Genomic DNA, 20,473 nt, shown 5'->3' on the forward strand with positions numbered 1-20,473 from the left:
AAGATTACAAAGTTACTCGAACTTGAGAGCTGCATTTAAATTGAATATAATTTCATATTAGTTGATCCATGTGTTTAATATGCTAACATTTTAAATCTGAAATTCACTATAACATATTTTGATTAGTTAAAACAACATTTAAAAACCTGATTTAGAGTGATTCTTTTGATTAAAATATATCACATTCATCCTTTAACATTTTTTTCATGCATTCATCCAAAAACGAATACGATCTCTCGTTCTGTATATAAGAAACAAATAATTATCTATGAATACTAATAAAAATAGTTAAATCATATAGTTTTAATTCATAAGATCATAAATTTAATTTTATTTCAAAGATAGTCATAAAATAATTTAAGTGTTATTTAATGAGATCATTCATAATTCAATGAATAAATTTTCAACCGTAAGAATAACGTATATTGTTAATGACTCAACAATAAATGCATTTATGATAAACAAGTGAACGTTTCATTAATATATTCCACAATAGATTAATGATAAAAAAGAAATTAACTTGCATTTAAAAGTTGTTACATGTTTCATATATTTAGAGGGAAAAAACAACTCTGGTTTGTTTCTTATGTGCATGATGACCCTGAGTATGTTTTAAAAACTAATTATTTCTATTTTAAAAAAATTGTTAAAGACAATTTTTGAAAATATCAGCAAATTTTAGGAATGTGATTTTTGAATTATAAAAAAAATAAGAAAAACATCTAATTGTGAAAAAAAAGGTTAGATCAATTTAGTTCCATTAAAGGATGTTTGGTTAGATTTTGGAGAAACAACATTTGAATCATTAACCATCCACAAATGTAAATGAATGAATTTGATCAATTATTTCTTTTAATTAGATTTAATAAATATACTAAAAAATAGGCTAGATGGTTTATTGACAAATAAATTATTTTTTCCAATTTTTATATTGAGTATTTTTCTTACACTTATATTAGACATTATTATAAACTTTGACATCTCAACTATACTCATACCTCAAAACTTATTAATCATTTGTCATGAAAATTTATTTAAAAGAAAAAAAGAAAAAAATACAAAGCATGAAAGTCACATCAAATCTATGATAAAAGTTATAGTTCACAAAACATAAACAAACTATTCTTATTGTGAAAAAAAATCTAAATAAATACACGGAGGTAAAACATTAAATCACTTATATTATTTTCTATAAATAAAAGCTAAATTATCTAACTTATCAAGATGATGATTTCTTTTACGAAAAATATGATAAACTTTGAATTACATATACGTACAAAAATGCAAGCACCGATGTAATCTCCTTCTAAGTTTCCAATAAACCACTCGTTAATAAAAAAAACATAACAAATTAAAGAAGAATAACTTTCCAACTAAAACCTCTCAAAGTCCTCATCCAATAATTAATACAATAAGTTTGAAGTAATAGCTGAATAAGGGGGAAGATGATACTATTGTACATATGATAGAGCAACTATATGATACATCAAATAGTAAAATGGAAACATCATAGATGACATAGTCCAAACACATCAATTAATTGCAATTCAAAGGTTGGCTAAGGTCACTCAAATGTGTAGACATGAAATACAAACACTCTTGTCCTAAGAGATCACTTCACATACATGAATTTCTATTTCTAAATCGTTTAATAGATGACTTTGTTAAGCACTTAGAATCTTATAAGAATGAAATAATTGTTAGTTATGCATATTCATTAATCTTATTTGGCTATCAATTTTTCATATGCATTGTCCAACTTGTATTTATAGACATCATAAAAATATTTGTTATGGCCTAATGCTTCTATGTTGTCTTTTGTGTCGAAGTTTTCAATTATGGATGAGCTCCTTTGTTAAGGAAAAGAACATGTTTTTATTTAGGTAATTATATTGTTCACAATGACCATGCTGCAACTAGAATACAACACTTAAAGGTAGGTTGTATGTGTCTTAGGATCCACTTTGAAAATTTATAATGTATTGTAGATAACAGGAGAAATACAAAAAGGCGAGGTTGAAATGTGTTTCAAAATCCTTTTAAAACTTTTTTTGTTTGCAAAGTATACTTTGATGCTTGGTAGTAAGACAACAATTTGTATAACAAACAATTTGTTAGTGAATTTTCAAAATTCTTTTTAGTTAATAGAGACAAAATAACATCCAATGCAAATCAATTCTTTACCAATTAGTCAAATTCCACTAGGCACACTATTTTTGTAAAGTACGAAGGATAATTATTTTGGCTCATAGCTAGTCTTGGCTAACCCATCAAGTATTCTTTGACACTAAATCACTCTTGGCTAAAATCCCAAAAATTATTTGTGAATGTAACCACTATGGGCCTACTCATTAGAGTATTATTTAACAAACAATCACTCTTGGCTAAGACAAAGTTTATCTTTTTGATCAACAAATGACAAGTTTCACTCACTAAAGAGGAGTTGTGTCTTTCAACATTTACAAGGCTAAGCACTCTCTTCTAGTTTGCTAAATGTAAAAAACAAACTGTGACCCTACAAAGCTTTTAGGTGCAAATAAAAATTGTCATAATTTCAACACTTTCAAAACAATGACTTATCTTGCTAAATCTTTCTTTTTGAAGTATGTCTTTAAATAAGTGTTTAAAGTTATTATGATAACTTTTCTGTCTGTTGCATAACTTTAAACTCATTTTGAATATATCTTCCTCTCCATCAATTGTTTGTTGAGCTTGATCATTGAGAATCGTTGAATGCACTTCATGCAACAATAATTACTCTTCTCTTTAGATTGCATAAATTTTTACTCCAAATCATGGCAAAAACACACATCGTATTATTGGTGTATTGTGGCTCTAGAAAGGGGATGAATAGAGTGTGTAAATAAATTCAAACAACGTAAATAAAAATATTCAAAGTAAAGAGTACGATAGAGAAAAAGCATACACAAGTTTTTTACTACATCAAGTCTCTTAAGCAACCTACTTAAGATATTCCACTAATCACCACTTAGCGAGTATCACCATTTCTAGGTTACAATGAATTTCAATCTCTTTAGGTATCACAAGTATAAACCTCTCTAAGCTACACCGAATACCAATTTCTCCAAGTATCATTCTCAATCTCCCTTTGAGTTCAAGAATTTTCAATTATATTGAATAATTAGAAAACAACTCTCACAATAGGAAAACACAATTTAACTCACATGTTTTGAAGACTTATATGTATAAATGCTCTCATGTTTTGAAGTTTAATAAAATAATATTAAACGAGATAAGAATCTGAAAATGCTTAACCAAAAGAATAGGATAGGCAGAAACATAAGTGGTAGGAACAAAATCCCCAATCATCCAACAATATAGAAAAGCCTTAGGAAAACACTTAGGGTTATAAGCAACTCAAAACAACTAAGTTAAAACTTCTAGACACAATGCTAAATAATTTACAAGTCAAAGCGTCTAAGAGAGTTATGCTAAACGCGTAAGCTATACGGTACTCAATGGAATCAGTTGAAATCTCAAGAAGTGAAAGGTGTTAAGATAATGTCTTTCACTAAACCCTTTAAAAGCCTCAATCAATAATCCAAAACCATGTAGAAAGCGAAACCTACTAAACGCTCTAGCTCTAAAAAGGCAATAACCCAAAAAACGTTTACAACAGACTAGATAATATCACGAGCTAAAATCTTTACTTCGTCCAATGATGAAGTTCTTATTCAACGCTGAGTATTTTAGAGAAAAACTTAAATGATAAACGCTATCTCAACGGTAGAAAATGTAAAAAGCACTTTGTTGATCTGAACAACATTAAATGTCATTAAATGCTCAACGTTCAAAACAACAAAAGTAATAAGAGATAAAACATATCTGCTGCATACACAATCTACTCTATTCTATGCAGATAACCTACTACACACATCTACATGCTTTATTTGAAAAATATCAAAAGTGGACGTTAGAGACAAAGAAGACATTCACAGAATGTTCTCCTCATAAGAAGTCATGTTTGAAAGATAGTACAACCTACTTCGAGCAAAGTACTGAAAAAGCAAGTTTGCTTTAACAAGTTGACTTTAACCAATGACTGCTTCACATGCGAGACAAAGAAGACACAATATTCAAGGCTAAAGAGTTCAGTCTAACAAATATATTTTGAAAAAGCCTTTAAATAGAAGACCATTCAAAGGAAGAATCAAGAGAATAACTTACAACGAAAAATATCATCCTACGAAAAACGTTTAAAAGAGAAGCACTGAAAAACTCAAGCTAAAAGAGAATATCAGAGAAGAGAAAAAGCAAAGTCAAGAAACACTCTCAAGCTTCATTGTAATATTTGCTTACTATTGTAAGAAGAGAGAAACACCTAGCGAGTCTATAGAAAGTATTGTATTGAACACATATCCTCTCTGTGAGAGTAATCGTATAAATGACTTGTAAATAATCGATTTATTATAATTTTGAAGATAATTAAAACACTTTGTTGTGTAACTCAAGCAAGTTAAGGAAATCTAGGTAGTGTATTAGAGGATACCAAGATTGTCTAGTACTACGAGTGGTGAAACTCAACCAGTCTAGGGTAACAAGAGTTATTCGTTGGCTAGAAATATCAAGAGTGGTGAAGAATACTACACAACCAATAGTGGGTGAAACTTAACTAGGCAGCGTATCAAGGGATATCAAGAGTACCTAAAGATACCAAGAGTGATGAGAATACTTTAATCCCTTATTCCTTATTCGACAATTTCACCTAGTATAAGGATCATCATGTGTAAGTATAATATTAATCCTTATATCATCATAGATATAAATTCAAAACATGATATATTAAGCAATAATTATTCTCCAAATTTCTCATCTTCTCCTAAGAAAACATTTAAATTTGCTATAATTGTTCAAACTCACACTTCCAAATTGACACATTACGATATTATTCCATAAGAAGCTTTGTTTAACTTGTGAAATTGAAGCATATATCACAACAAAAAATGTCTTGAAAACCATTTAAAGAAAAAATAAATAAATTTACCCTTCCATTGAAATATATAATCTTTGCACATGCACTACAAATTATAAAAAAATATGTTCTCTATTGTTAATAATAAAAGTAGGAAGACTAAAGAAGACATAAAATGAATAAACAATTCATTATTGTCATTAGTAAACATCATAACATTTATCTCATTAATATCTAAAATCTTATGATTTTGACAAACAATCATAAATAATACCTCATTACCTTATTAATTCAAATAACTACAATATTAAATATTTTTTAAGTTTAAGCATTTTTATTGCTCTTCAAGAAAGTTACCAACTTTGATGGTTCTCCTTCTAGCTAACCTACACGGTTGGTATTATTCGGCTAATTTTTAAAATACTTAATTGGACATCAATTATTAGTAGGATGTTTAAGAATTATGGTCAAACATTATTAAACTTCCTTTTCATCAATTCTCCACCATCAACTTCATTTTCAATTATTTAGATTGTTTATGATTCCTTAGTTGGAGATATTACACCAAGTTTACTTATACACATATTTACCACAATTTAAATAAGTGAAATTAAACCTTTCATATTCTAATTTAAGTAAAAAAAAACATTAGTTTCTTTTTGGATTTTTTCAACACAAATCCTAACCAATTTGCCTCTTTAATAAATAAAAAATAATTTAGAGTATGGTTTCAAACTTGTTTCTAACATGTCCAACTAACTAAAATGGCAACCTAGTAAACCAATCTAGATAACAACCTTTCTCACTATATTGTTGTGAAAGTGAAATAATGATTTCTATCTTTAGACCATGTTATATTAATTTATGATCATCTATGACTCTCAAAGAGTGCATTCCTATAATTATTTACTTTTATATAATGTACTCAGAAATAATCCTATGAAAAAAAATCTATAATACAAATAGAAATTAAGTTATTTCCTTTCATATTAGAGTTTATTTTGTACCTTGATGAAGCTCACATAGTTAGGTAACACATTAATGACGAGAATATATTATCTAAATAGCACATTATTTTTAAAATTGCTTAATAGTATCGGAGATAATTAAGACAAAGACAAAACTCTTAACTAAAATTATCTCCATATAAATCTAATCTTTATCTATTTTTTTCTACCAAAAGGTTAATAGTAGAGAGCAGTTTCTTTACATCTCTTTTCTTATTTAACTTAAAGACTCAATAATTTACGTAATGCATTGTTAAAAAATGGTTTTATTAATCAATAATACTATTATTGAGTTTTCACAACCAAAATAAAAAGACCCACTCTAGATAATTAGCTACAGAATTGTAAAAGCAATAACCAAGTTAAAATTTGATTTTCAATTTTAGCCTTAATTGAAAAAGTTATAAAATGTTGAGGGTCCACTTTATCAAGCCATTAAAAAACAATTTTATACTAAAAAACAAAATAAAAAAAGAGAAAAGGAAGAAAAACGCGTTTTGCAAAGAGAACACTGTTGAGTCCGAGTCTTGTTTCTCCTTCTTCCCCATCATTTTCCATCGTCTTTTTTCTTCCATATCACAGGATTAGGGTTTTCAAAAACCCTTTCTTCTTCTCTTCGACGTCACTTCTACAACGGGGAAGAAGGGGTTTTCCGTGCGATTCGGTTTTCTTTCACTGTGAGATGTTTTCTTCTTCTTCTCATTGCAGTTCAGTGATCAAATGGAGTTCCCTAGTGAAGTTTCTCTTCTTTGTGGTTCTGTTCTTGTCGCCAAGCGACGCAGTATTGGGGGATTCGGACGAATCTGCTCTCCTTCGTCTGAAGGCATCGTTTTCCGACCCCGCCGGCGTTCTCTCCACATGGACCTCCGCAGCCGGCGCTGACTCTGGCTACTGCTCTTGGTCTGGTGTCCTCTGCAACGCGAACTCCCGGGTGGTCGCCGTCAACGTCACCGGAAACGGCGGCAACCGCCGCAACGGAACCTCTCACCCGTGCAAAGGTTTCTCTCAATTCCCTCTTTACGGATTCGGAGTTCGGCGAACGTGCGAAGGTAGTAAAGGTTCTCTCTTTGGAAACGTTTCTTCTTTTAATTTCATCAGTGTGCTCACGGAGCTTAGGGTTTTGTCTCTCCCCTACAACGCGTTGGAGGGGGAAATTCCCGAAGCAATTTGGGGCTTGGAAAAGCTAGAGGTTCTCGATTTAGAAGGGAATCTAATAAGTGGATATCTTCCGTTTAGAATTAAAGGCTTGAGGAAGTTGAGGGTTTTGAATCTTGGGTTTAATAGGATTGTGGGGGAGATTCCTGGTTCAATTTCGTCTCTTGAGAGTTTGGAGGTTTTGAATTTGGCTGGTAATGGATTGAATGGTTCTGTGCCTGGTTTTGTTGGGAGGCTTAGAGGGGTGTATCTTTCGTTTAATCAGTTCAGTGGGGTTGTTCCGCGAGAGATTGGGGAGAATTGTTGGAAGCTTGAGCATTTGGATTTGTCTGGGAATTCGTTGGTTCAAGGTATTCCGGTGAGTTTAGGGAATTGTGAGAGGTTGAGGACGCTTTTGTTGTATTCCAATTTGTTGGAAGAGCGTATTCCTAGTGAGCTTGGGAAGCTCAAGAGCCTTGAGGTGTTGGATGTGTCCAGGAACACTCTTAGTGGTTCTGTGCCTGGAGAGCTTGGGAATTGCTCGGAGTTGTCAGTCCTTGTGCTGTCTAATCTCTTTGATCCACGCGGGGACGTCGCTGGTGATTTTGGGAAATTGGGTTCGGTGAATGATGAGCTGAACTATTTTGAAGGGTCGATGCCTGTGGAGGTTTTGTCGCTTCCGAAGCTGAAGATATTGTGGGCTCCAATGGTGAATTTGGAAGGCAGTTTTCAGGTAAGTTGGGGTCGTTGTCAGAGCTTAGAGATGGTAAATTTGGCTCAGAATTTTTTCAGTGGGGAATTTCCGAACCAGCTTGGTGTCTGCGAGAGATTGCATTTTCTTGATTTAAGTGGAAACAACCTTACCGGGGTTCTTTCTAAAGAACTTCGCGTTCCCTGTATGAGCACGTTTGATGTTAGCGGGAACATGTTATCTGGTTCAATTCCTGATTTCTCTGATATTGTTTGTCCCCCTGAGCCTTCTTGGAATGGCAACCTATTTGAAGATGGTAATATTTCTCCACCATATGCATTCTTTTTTTTGTCAAAGGTTTGGGAGAATTCACTTTTCACAGCAATGGGGGGAGTTGGTATTTCGGTTGCTCACAACTTTGGTCGAAACAACTTCAATGGCATTCTGTCATTACCTGTGGCACGGGACAGGCTGGGGAAACAGAGCAGTTACACATTTCTGGTTGGTGAAAATAATCTTAGTGAACCATTTCCTACGTATTTATTTGAGAAATGCCATGGGTTAGATGCACTGCTTCTAAATGTCAGTTATAATAGGATATCTGGTCATATTCCTTCCAGTCTCAGTGGGATGTGCAGATCATTGAAATTTTTGGATGCATCTGGAAATCAGCTTGCAGGACGAATTCCCGTTGATTTAGGGAATATGGTCTCCCTTGCATCGCTGAACCTCAGTAAGAATCAGTTAGAAGGTGAGATTCCCACCAACCTTGGCCAGATAAAGAATCTGAAGTTTCTTTCTTTGGCTGGTAATAAGTTAAATGGCTCAATTCCGACCAGCCTGGGGCAGTTGTACTCTTTGGAAATCTTGGACCTTTCTTCAAACTATCTTACTGGTGAGATTCCAAAGGCTATTGAGAACATGAGAAATCTGACTGATGTTTTGCTCAATAACAACAATCTTTCTGGTCACATTCCTGGTGGTTTGGCATATGTCACCACACTCTCAGCATTCAATGTGTCTTTCAACAACTTATCTGGATCATTGCCTTCTAATAGTGGCTTGATTAAATGTAGTAGTGCTGTTGGGAATCCGTTTCTAAGTCCCTGCCGTGGAGTTTCTCTATCTGTGCCGTCAGGAAGTCAACTAGCGCCTATTGATGGCAGCCCTTATAATCCAGCAACTGAACAAGCCACTGGCAAGGACAGTGGTAATGGCTTGAGTTCTATTGAAATAGCATCTATAACTTCTGCTTCAGCCATTTTTTCTGTTCTTATAGCCTTGATTGTTCTATTTTTTTACACTCGGAAGTGGAAGCCTGGGTCCAGGGTTGTTGGTTCTACTAGAAAAGAAGTTACAGTGTTTACTGATATCGGCGTCCCGTTGACATTTGAAAGTGTTGTCCAAGCCACAGGAAATTTCAATGCTGGCAACTGCATTGGGAGTGGAGGTTTTGGGGCAACATACAAGGCAGAGGTAGCACCAGGAGTCTTGGTGGCAGTCAAACGACTTGCAGTTGGACGTTTCCAAGGTGTTCAACAATTCCATGCGGAAACCAAGACCCTTGGGAGGCTTCATCATCCTAATCTTGTCACTCTGATTGGTTATCATGCTTGTGAGACAGAGATGTTTCTCATATACAATTATTTGCCTGGTGGGAATCTTGAAAAGTTCATCCAAGAGAGGTCCACAAGGGTTGTGGATTGGAGGATTCTTCACAAGATTGCATTGGACATAGCCCGTGCACTGGCCTATCTGCATGATCAGTGTGTTCCCCGTGTTCTTCACCGTGATGTGAAGCCCAGCAATATCTTGTTAGATGACGATTTCAATGCTTATCTATCGGACTTTGGATTGGCTAGACTTCTGGGAACATCAGAGACACATGCTACCACTGGTGTAGCCGGAACATTTGGGTATGTTGCCCCTGAATATGCCATGACTTGCCGTGTTTCGGATAAGGCTGATGTGTATAGCTATGGTGTGGTGCTTCTGGAGTTGCTCTCAGACAAGAAGGCTTTGGACCCTTCATTTTCTTCTTTTGGAAATGGGTTCAACATAGTGGCATGGGCATGCATGCTATTGAAGCAAGGAAGGGCAAATGAGTTCTTCACTGCTGGGTTATGGGAAGCAGGACCTGGAGAGGATTTGGTAGAGGTTCTTCACTTGGCTATTGTCTGTACTGTTGACTCTCTCTCCACCAGACCTACAATGAAACAAGTTGTGAGAAGGCTCAAGCAGCTTCAACCCCCATCATTCTAGCCCACTTCTGTGGCTCATATTTTAACATTATTAATCTTAGAAATATTGTAAGCTGTAATTTAGCATTTTTGTGGATTTAGGTTGAGTTTCTAATTTGTACTTATTCTCCCCTGTACATTTTTATATAGTTGTAGCTCCAATTTTCCCGTACTTTTTTCTTGATTAGGTTAGGGGGCCTGCTGCTGGTTCTGCAGAAGAATGCAGATATTTGATTTCCCCTGCATTACATGTCTATTTGTTCAATAAAATTGAAGAATAGATTATGTTTTTTCAATTTCTTTTGTGCTCTTCTGCTAGATTTATCTCACTAATTATCTAAATTTATCTGATATTATAATTACTACAATCTTGTCATTTTTTGGAAAGTGTTACAATGTTATCTTTAAAACATTTGTCACTAAATCCTTATACTTTTTATGTTCATTATATACAGATACACTTCGAAATAATAGCTATGTTTTTAGTTATTTTGAACTTTCTATATATCTGACATAATTATTTCTAAGATACCTCCTTTGAAAATCAAATTTGAGAGTGCAAAGTATTAATTGACAGAAATTAGGTTAAAGTATTAATTTATTTGAATAAAATTAGTATTGTAGAAAAATTGAATTACATTATTGAAGGATTAATGTAAAAAATATCCTTGTAAAGCAATTTATGCTTTTAAGTTTTATTTTATATACCAATTCTATGCCGTTGTATCCCAATGTCTCTTTTCAAAATTTATACACCTATGTCCCTATATATTTTTTCCGTCATACTTTTCGTTATTATGACTAATTTATTTGTGTACCACAAAAAATTCTGGCAGTCTTAATAAGGTTCTTTTAACCTAATACATGAAAAGTCTACCAAAATAACACTTCTATTCTAATTGAACATTTTTCTTTAACAAAAAGTCTAGTGAAAACATTTAATAACATATATTTTTTATTTTATTGTTTTTTAAAATTTAAGAAAAAATCTTAAAATTTTAAAATAAATCGATTTAATAATATTAAAACATTATTATTATATTATTTAATTAAATACGTTTTTAATTTGATTTTGAATATAAAATTACGACCAGGCTTCAATTAGAGTTTTCATTTTTTTCCATAAAATAAATAATTAAAATTAATAAATTTTAAATTTATTATATATTTCAATTAGTTTATCAATTATTGATTACTTATTTAAAAAGTTGTAGAAAAATTAGGCAGGAAAAGGTGCACTTCGTTTAATTTTCGTTGCTGCTTTTCTTTGACGTTGAAAGGAATATATATAAATATATATAAGGATTAAATTTCTTAAGATAGTACTATTCATGGAAAACTACTACTGACAAAACTTATAGTAACCAGATAAAATCTAATAAAATAATATTTTATTATTATTATTATTATTATAAAAAATAATTATTTACAAAATATATACGTATCATATTAATTTATTTTCTTTCCTCACCATTTAATTTTTAAAAATTAATATAAAAAATACTTTTTTATTTTAATCGAAAAAAATAATTTAATATTAATACTTTGATTGTTTCTTTTTCCAAAATTTATATGGTGTTAAAATATATTTACTTTAAAAACGTAAAATATGTCATTCGAAAGCTAATTAAGAAAAAAAAAACATATTTTAAATTAGTTTTTAAAAATTAATGAACTCTTAAACTGATTTTTAAAAGCCGGTTAAAGAGTAAAAGGAGAAAAAAAGTAAAAAAAATTAATTTAATAAAATTTGAAAGCTATATTTGTAATTTTAGAAGTACAAGAGAGAAAAAAAAAAGGTAAGTCATAATTATTTTGTTATATTATCTTATATTATACCGACAGGTCTACACTATCGAGTCGGTTAACTGCATAGAAAGTCAATTCCAGAAATTCCAATACAAATTAGATCGAACAATTTCATACTGACTTGATGAACGTTCAATATCTTACACATCAAATATTTTACAATTTAGATTAACAAGGTAAAAATATACTTAGATGATATCGGGTTGCGATTGGGCTAATTTTAATCAAAAACCCATTTTGAAACCTATAAATACAGAGGTAATGTAAAAAGGTAAGTGGTTGCATTTATTGGACATTTCACTAGTGCGGTTAAAGGAATAAACATCGGTTATTTTCGGCCATGATTCGACTCGGTTCTCTTTGAACCGAGGCAGTATCAGTTCTTCCAAAATCTGATTCCTTCTGGGAGCCTTCAGATTGGGTATCCTCCGTGAATGTCATCCTCTAGAACAAGAACATTATTCACATTCAAGCTATTGACAGGGGGTGCCCATCCCCCTGGGGGAGAACAGGATAAGGAGAAAGGACAGTAGAGGGAAGTAGGTGGCGTCGTCGGTGCCGCCGGGGGCCTTGACGCAGACGTCCCAGAAGATCTTCTTTTGATAAGAGACGACCTGGAGAAGTAGAGATTGAAGACAGGAGGACCATGGCGATGGCGTAGTCGGAGGGTGGGGAGAGATTATTGAGGGCGATGTGAGCCTCCATGTGCGAACACTGAACGGAAGTCCTAAATCAGAATCGCGCCGCTGCTTGCCTTTACCTGCAACCACAACCAGACTTGCAAAAACTAGATTTAACACCATATAACCATCACGCAGGGATCCAATTCATAAACCGCTCCTCCGGAAGCAACGTGAACTGCATCAGCCATAATCGCACAACCATGACAACTCTCACGTCGGCATCGACATGCTTTAGGGATTCTAAACTCAGATTTGTGCAAGTTGATTTCTCTGATTGCATGTTGACGATGAAGGCACGAGGGAGATGGTTGCGTAGTTCTGGTGACGGTGGCGCAATTAAGGGTTTCTGTCGCAGAGTTGCAGGTCCAGTGATGGTGATGGAAGAAGGTTTAAACGCGGTGGCTGGCGCGACGGTGGAGAAGAGGGGTAGATGAAATTCGCGCCTAGGGTTCTGTTTTTGGATCTGTCTGAGTTTTCCTCTTTGCAGGTACGTGCGTGAGGAGGACGAAGGTGATGGCTGCGCGCGACTTGGAATGGTTGTGATTGTGTTCTCCGGTTGACGGTCATGGATGCGCTCATGGCGGAGAAGATGAAGATAGTGGTCGCTGCGTCCATGGAGTTTGGACGAGAACGAAGCTATAGTTCTCCACACTACATACATAAACATATTATATTTGTTGTTTTATTAATATATTTTTTCTTTTGAGTATTTTTATCATTCAAAAAATTAATTTGACGTTAAACCTTTTGTCCTTAAAGAAACTGCTGGGTATGGTTGTAATGTGTTGTATCCGGATAGGGAAAAATAATGTACAGAAACAGAAAGGCTGTAATGGCTTGTATCTGGAAATTTTTTCGTTTAGATTACTGACTTATTGAGATGTTCTTTTTTAATATTCTTGTGAGTAAAAATGTTGGAAATTGGATTTTATGATGTTGATAGACATTTAACAAAAATAGTTGTATACAAATTTAAGCACACAATTTTAAGTTTTAAGTTGTATAAAATTGTACAATTTTTTTTTGTTTTCACATTAACCTATGACAGTATGTAATATGCATTTTATGTATCTTCTAAAATTGTAAATTAATACTAGATATGGTTACATTTATAATAATATGACATTTATGTATAATATTAATTATCTTATTCTATTAAAATAAACTCAAACATATATCCAAGTCAATATAATATTTTAATTATTTTATTATGTGATATAAATTTATTATAGTTAAAATAATAAATTAAAAAAAAAAAGCTTGGACTGAAAATAAAAAGAAAAATAGAAATTGTTTGCTCGAGTAGGTGCGTAATGAAAATAAAAGAAACCACTCAACACTCTTCTTCTTTGTTACCAAATCTCTTATTCCTTCCATAGCGTTTGGATTACTATTGTTTACATGTAACACTGGTTAAGAGAGAACTTTGGCTAAGTAGGGTAACTACAGTTCAGTTGTGATGTGGATTACTAGTGAAAATTGAGCATAAAATTAAAGGAAAGACAGATAAAGGAACTAAAAGAAAAAAATGAAAATTTTCATATATATTTTTCTAACTCACAGAAACAGAGAAAAAGCCTAATAAATAGGCATAGAAAAGAACATAACAGAAAAACCGATAAGATCAACACATAAATTTTCCCAAACAAGAGCATACTTGAAAATTGTACAACATTAAAGGGATTGAAGACCTTGATTAAAATGAGCAACGAAAGTTTCCATTTCTTGCTTCTTCAACACCAAACTAATCTCAATTCCTCCATTCTCATTCCTACTTTCAGAAAGACAGAATGCTCCAGTTTTGCCTATGGATGTCATATCCACCTTCATTGGCCTTCCCCATCCAAAATCAATACTATATACCTCAAATCGTGGTGATCCTGCAGTTGTAAGTATTCGATTATCCCTCGCAATTTTCATAATTGTAGACATATTCACTGCCTCACTAAACACCCCATCCTCCAACTTCTTCAAAGCTTCATTCATCCCTTCAACACCATTGAGGAAACCATCATCTCCTAACAATTTCCTTGTTCCGTCCATAACCTTATGACCAATGATACAGTTTCCAAAATACGTGGAGGAAATGGGTGTCTTCATACGAGTCCTACAGTCCACACTGAACAAAAAGGCCACTCCATCAGTCTTAGGTTGTTCTGCCTTCACCAAACACTGCAACACATAAGCACACGCAACCAAATATGTTGACACATGAGCATTCTCACCGAGCTTAGATTTTGCATGTTGCTTCAGTTGTCGGATGTTTGAAGAGGTTAACTCGAACGACCCTCTGACTGATTCGGCTGACATTGCATTTACACCTCCAAGATCCCACACCTTCATGCTCCTATTGTTTGGTCCACCGATGTTCAACCAATTCTTCAAACACCTCGCACCGATTCCTTCGGTGTCGTTTATCGTTGACCTGTCATAGAATGGCGTGAGGTGTTTTGGCAACGACGAAAAAGATGATTCTGTGAAGTTATTGGAGCAAACATAGGCCCATGCTTTGAGAAACAAAGTCGTGGCTTTCCCATCCGTGGCTGCATGGTGTGTGGCTATTCCGATGGAAAAACCAGAACCAGGAAAAAGGGTAACCTGGAGGGCCATCACAGATGCTTGTTCATCGGAAGTGGGCAAGTGGGGTATCAGATGATGGAGCAGAGAAGCCTGACAGGTATTGGAACAAAGCATGTTGAAATCAGTGGTGGATTCAGCTATGGTGAAGGAAACGGCATTGCCTGGGACATAGTTGATGATGGGGTGTGGAGATTCAAGGGGCCATGTGATGGTGCCAGCAAGAGGAAGAAAGTGTTGGAGTGTGAGAGAAAGAGAGTGTTTGAGATTGGGAAGAATGGTGTCAAAGAAGGAGATGGTTGTGTTGGGAAGTTCATAGAAGAAAACACGTTCGACTGGGGGACTCCTTAACCATAGTAGGTCAAAGAATGTTAGAGACAAAGATGTCGGAGTGGAGCAATTGGTTGTTGCTGCTGCCTCTGATGGTGCCACACTGCAAACTTCAACAACTTTCACACTTCTTGCTTCCTCCATAGCTAAGAACTTCATTATGCTTCTGCAAAATCTTGTTCTAATATATTAACTTTGGAAAAGATTCACTTGTTCACGTGGTGTTCAGCAGCACCTGACACGAATAATAATGAATTGTTATTTTACTCTCACGTGGCATCGAACCCTAAGTTTCTTAATAATAATAAATAGGACCCGTGCTTACCCACGCGGGGTCTCTTTTTGTTTTCTTTTTTTCAATTTGTATTAAAAAATAAATATAATTAATATTATATTAAAATAAATAATTTATTTATGTAATTATATTTAATGTTATAGTTTTTTAAGAGTTTAATAACATGAAAAAGTAATAATTAATTATGAGTATTTTTATAATAAATGAATTATAAATAAAAAATATTATTCTAATAATGATTTTTTAATATTTAAATAATGAAGTATAAAAATTACACTTAACAAGAATATTAATACAAATAATAGTAATAACAACGAAAGTAAAAAAAAATATTTGAATATAAATTTATTTATTTTAAACTATAAAATTAACATAATTATTGATTACGTACAAATATTTTTGTTTTCTTTAAATAAATGTAAAATTTATTTAATAAAAAAAATGTGTATTCAATTCGAAGAATCAATATGTAACATCCCAAAAATACAGTAATAACCATATAATAGAATTAATTACATTTCATAATCAAACAGTGCAGTCTTACACTAATACCAACGTTCAAAAATCGAACGGCGTTAAGTACAGAGTTAATTCACAATATTACAGAAATAAGAAAGAATCAGGATCGAACGGTTTTACAAAACCAATTACCGAACGATCGCTTACAAAACAACTAACACCTAATACTACCGAACGACCTAAGGTTCGGCCTTAACTTCAACGTCCACCAGATTCTCCTCTTCAGTCACATCTTCCAACAATGTTTCTCCTTCTGCTCACATCCACACGGATGATCATTGCAATGACAAGATGGTCGTACAAGGACGAGACAACACAAGGAAAACACAGGGTAAGCTTATATAATTTAATTCATACATCACATAAAAATTAAACATTTCAACAACACAAGAATAGTTCAACACATATAACTATATGAAAGCTAGCACTAGACGGACCGTCCGGACTGTATGAATCTGTGTAGCTACAGGCGTTCTTGCACCCGGGTGATGTAGTAACTGGGATACACTCAACAGCTGCCACCCGAGGTTAGCCCTATCCAAAGTACCCCTAAGGACTAGGACCTCCTGCCGTTCCCACACATGACCTACCCTCCTCTACGTGAGGACGAGTACTCAAGGAATATCAGGATGAACTGCCAGCATTAGCATGCCCACAGTCATACTTTACAAATTTCAAATATTCAATACATGAGTCGTTCCTCCCCGGAACGCTCGTTCAACTTCACATAATTTTATTCATACTCAATCTCGTTTTCATCTTTCACTATCACTTTACTCAATTTTCTCTTTCATTTCCAATACGTTTAAATTCATCATTTGCTCTAAGAGTATAAAATACCGAACGTTCAAACCCCTTTAGAACGAGGACGAACGATAAGAATGACAATTTTCCCATTCAGAACAGAATAAGACTAAGAGAGTTACTTTTGGATTTAAGAAATGAACTAAGTAAACTAGTGAAATATGTGACGAACGATATTTACCACATGAGTCAGTTGAATGAACTAACTCTCTCGAGTTCAAACCAATACTTAAGGAATAGGTCAAATATGGAGGCCTTAGGCCGGATCCAATAAAAGAAGACTAATCAAGATGTTAAGAAATTATATTTAGAATAGTTCACATACGGAAATCCAATGCCAGTATATGACCGAACATGGTAAAGGAAAATATTACTGAAGTTGGACGAACGCTATTTCAACAAGCTTGATAATTAAAGACAAGTATGAGCGTTCGGTATAAGACCGAACACTACTCATTACGAGCCCTAGGTATAAGACCGAACACTAATTAGTACGGACGCTAGGTGTAAGACCGAGCGCCACTTATTACGAGCGCTAGGTATAAGACCGAGCACTACTAGTCTTAAAGTATGAGGGTATATATATGTATTACTTTATTTCGGATATCTGGGTACAACTATGCTTGGACGAACGCTCAAACATAGTGTTCCACATGAGGACGCTCGTCCTTGATTAGAATTCTCTCCAAATGAAAGAATTCCAGTTTTAAACAGTTTACTAGAAAATCCGAGCGGTAGAGGACCGTTCGATTACGAACGTAAATTATCATAGTGGACATTTCATATTCAGATTTTCATTTATCTCAAATTCAAATTTCAACACATTGGTTCATAACCTTATAACTTCACTCCAATATCAATTTACATACTTTATAGAATCCATATTTATAATTCATACTCCAAAACGATTACTCATATTCACATTCATACATATCAACCATGACCATACATATCAACCAGCATGCACCATATTCACTCAGTCAAACAACGGACGTTCATACAAAACAACTACATACAGATTAAATTAAATAAGCTTCCCTTACCTGGATCAGTGAGTGAAATGTCCTAAACGTAAGATTTTGGGTTCGTCCGCCTACAGCTTTCTACCCTCAAAGATCACTTAACTCTTCCAACTAAATTTAACCAAAACAAAATCAAGAATAACTTAAATTATACCTCCTTCATGCAACCAGAATTTGGCTTTGCATGTAACAAAAGAACACACGATGAAGAAGAGAAACTTACTAGCTCAAACTTGAAACTTGTTCGGTTTAAGAGGAAACTTGGGACGCCGGGAATACTCCTACGGTCTCTGAATGATGAACGGAGAAGAGAAGAATGAGTTACAGTAGAGAGAAGGGAAACTTCTAGAGAGAAGGAGGAGGAAATGGAAAATCAGAATTTGGAAAGGAGAAGGTGCATGCAGAGGAGAGTGGGCTGGGTTTTCAGAAAAATCATTTTTGTCTGCCCCACGTCCAAACGGACGTGCGCTCTCCTGTAGACACCTGTCCTCCACTACTGATTTTCGAATCTTCCATTCTTGACACCTGGCGTCAGTTTACAGAGTTTTGGGTGCGTTTTAATGATTCTGAGTAGGGGTTTTTGGGTGCATTAAATGAGATTAAATAGGTGGGGTTTGGGTTAAATTTCCAAGGTCTGACACAATCCAATATTTAAAAAACCTATTTGTTATATCTTTAGAAATGTACATTTAATATATAAATTTATTTAATGAATAAATGTATATTTAAATTAGAAGAGTCCATTCTTTATCTATTTCAATAATAATTTTTCAATAAATATATTTTTATAATTTATTATTTTTAAAGTTATAATATACTTTTTATATAATTTTGTCCTTATTTTTGTTAATTTTGTTCGTTGTGGTTCTAATTTTTGTAATTTATGTTTAATTTGGTGTTTTTTTTCATGACATCGTCTAAATTGTTAATGCTATAGTGTCAACATGGATAATGTTTGAATGAGTTGTTGGATTATTGCTTATGTGGTCATCCTACACAATTCTTATGTGACAATGCAACGTTACTTCATTCCTTCACCATCGTGAATGCAACCACCATTGGAGCCAACACTAGAGTAGCTTCGTTCCTCTACAATCGTATCTTCATTGTCTCTGCTTCCTTATCATCTCCTTCACACCTCTCTCTTGTTCTTGAGTCCCTCTCCCCTAGGCCATCCAATAGGATCACCACACCCAAGACCCCTTTGATTTCTCTCAACAAAAAATTTATACTTTGAACGAAAGCCAAGATGGAAAATTTGTGTGAAATGTCATGGGAATCGCTTGAAGCCAAAATTGCAATGTGGAATCTAGTCTTTTGGCATTGCGCCACCATGCTTTTCAAGTCTAAACGAAAGCTTTATGAATCCATCTTCCTCAATCACAAACCCCAAAATCACTCCCAAAATTAAGATTTTTGTGATGGTGGTGTCGCAATTTGTGCTTGCAATTTCCAAGTCTCTCTTTCAATTTAGGGAATTAAGCCCACACGAATTTCTATTTTCATCTTTTTGGTTTTATTTCTTAGGATTTGTGGGTGGTTATGTGAATGGTGAACGAATATGGTGGCGCGATTTGGGTTTGGTTTATCTACAGGTTTTGTGTGAACAAAGATGGTAATGATGGTGACACATTTTGGCTTTGGTTTTTCTGTAGGTTTTGCGTGAATGTAGATGGTGACAATGGTGGTGCCATTTGGATTTGTTATTTTTTGGCATGAAAAATGACCAAATTGAACATAAATTACGAAAATTGAGACCATATTAAACACACAAAAAAGTCCAGATTGAACAAAGTCGAAGAAAATAAGGACCAAAAGTGTATTAAACCTATTACTTTTAATATGTACTATTACTTTGGTACCATATGTAGATACTGACCATACCACCATTGCAAAGCTACACCTTCAATGGATCATTATGAGTCTTGGCATTACAAATAGTGTTAATGATAGAGGACTATCTTTGGATCCTATACAGGAAGAATTTCATGAAGATCCATTACAATTCAAATGACTTATGAACAAAACTCTTAGAAAAACAAATCTCGTGAGGACTCGTGATGCTCCATGAAGCTTGGAATTTAAATGAAATAAAGATCATTACTTGGATCACCTGGGCAATTAAAAGTTTTATAATTTTAATTTAATATGCAATTAAGAGTTTTATAATTTTATTTTAATTTTGTAAGTTTGTTATGCAAGAAAGGTTTTTCGTTACATGAATAATTTGTTTCTGTTTTTAAATTTTCAAGTTATTTTTGGATATGATGTCTTGGGATTTTCTTTTAGAGTTTCTTAAATTGTTTAAATATTTGTGCCTATATATAAGGGAACCAATATATATATATATATATATATATATATATATATATATACCTTGATTAGTTAATATATGAATTTTGAATTCAGTAAGAGAGGATTCTCGTTTT

At 33.7% G+C, this 20,473-nt stretch overlaps 1 protein-coding gene and 1 pseudogene across 1 annotated transcript; one reads left to right on the forward strand and one right to left on the reverse strand.

Annotated features, from left to right (window-relative positions):
• The first annotated feature begins 6,430 nt into the window (after window positions 1-6,430).
• On the forward strand, window positions 6,431-10,301 carry LOC124828167 (LRR receptor-like serine/threonine-protein kinase RPK2). Its single transcript, XM_047301402.2, has one exon. It carries the CDS (start codon window positions 6,623-6,625, stop codon window positions 10,025-10,027), a length of 3,405 nt encoding a protein of 1,134 aa, XP_047157358.2. The 5' UTR covers window positions 6,431-6,622; the 3' UTR covers window positions 10,028-10,301.
• A 3,712-nt stretch (window positions 10,302-14,013) lies between these two features.
• Window positions 14,014-15,580, reverse strand: LOC124828156 (phenolic glucoside malonyltransferase 1 pseudogene; annotated as a pseudogene).
• Window positions 15,581-20,473: the final 4,893 nt, after the last annotated feature.

The sequence above is a fragment of the Vigna umbellata genome, chromosome 4 (assembly GCF_029865625.1).
Source record: "Vigna umbellata cultivar VRB3 chromosome 4, Vumbellata_1.0, whole genome shotgun sequence".
In the NCBI taxonomy this organism is placed as follows: domain Eukaryota; kingdom Viridiplantae; phylum Streptophyta; class Magnoliopsida; order Fabales; family Fabaceae; genus Vigna; species Vigna umbellata.

Excerpts from the sequence above, each read along its gene's own strand:
- LOC124828167 (XM_047301402.2), top strand. The coding sequence starts at position 6,623 with ATGTTTTCTTCTTCTTCTCATTGCAGTTCAGTGATCAAATGGAGTTCC.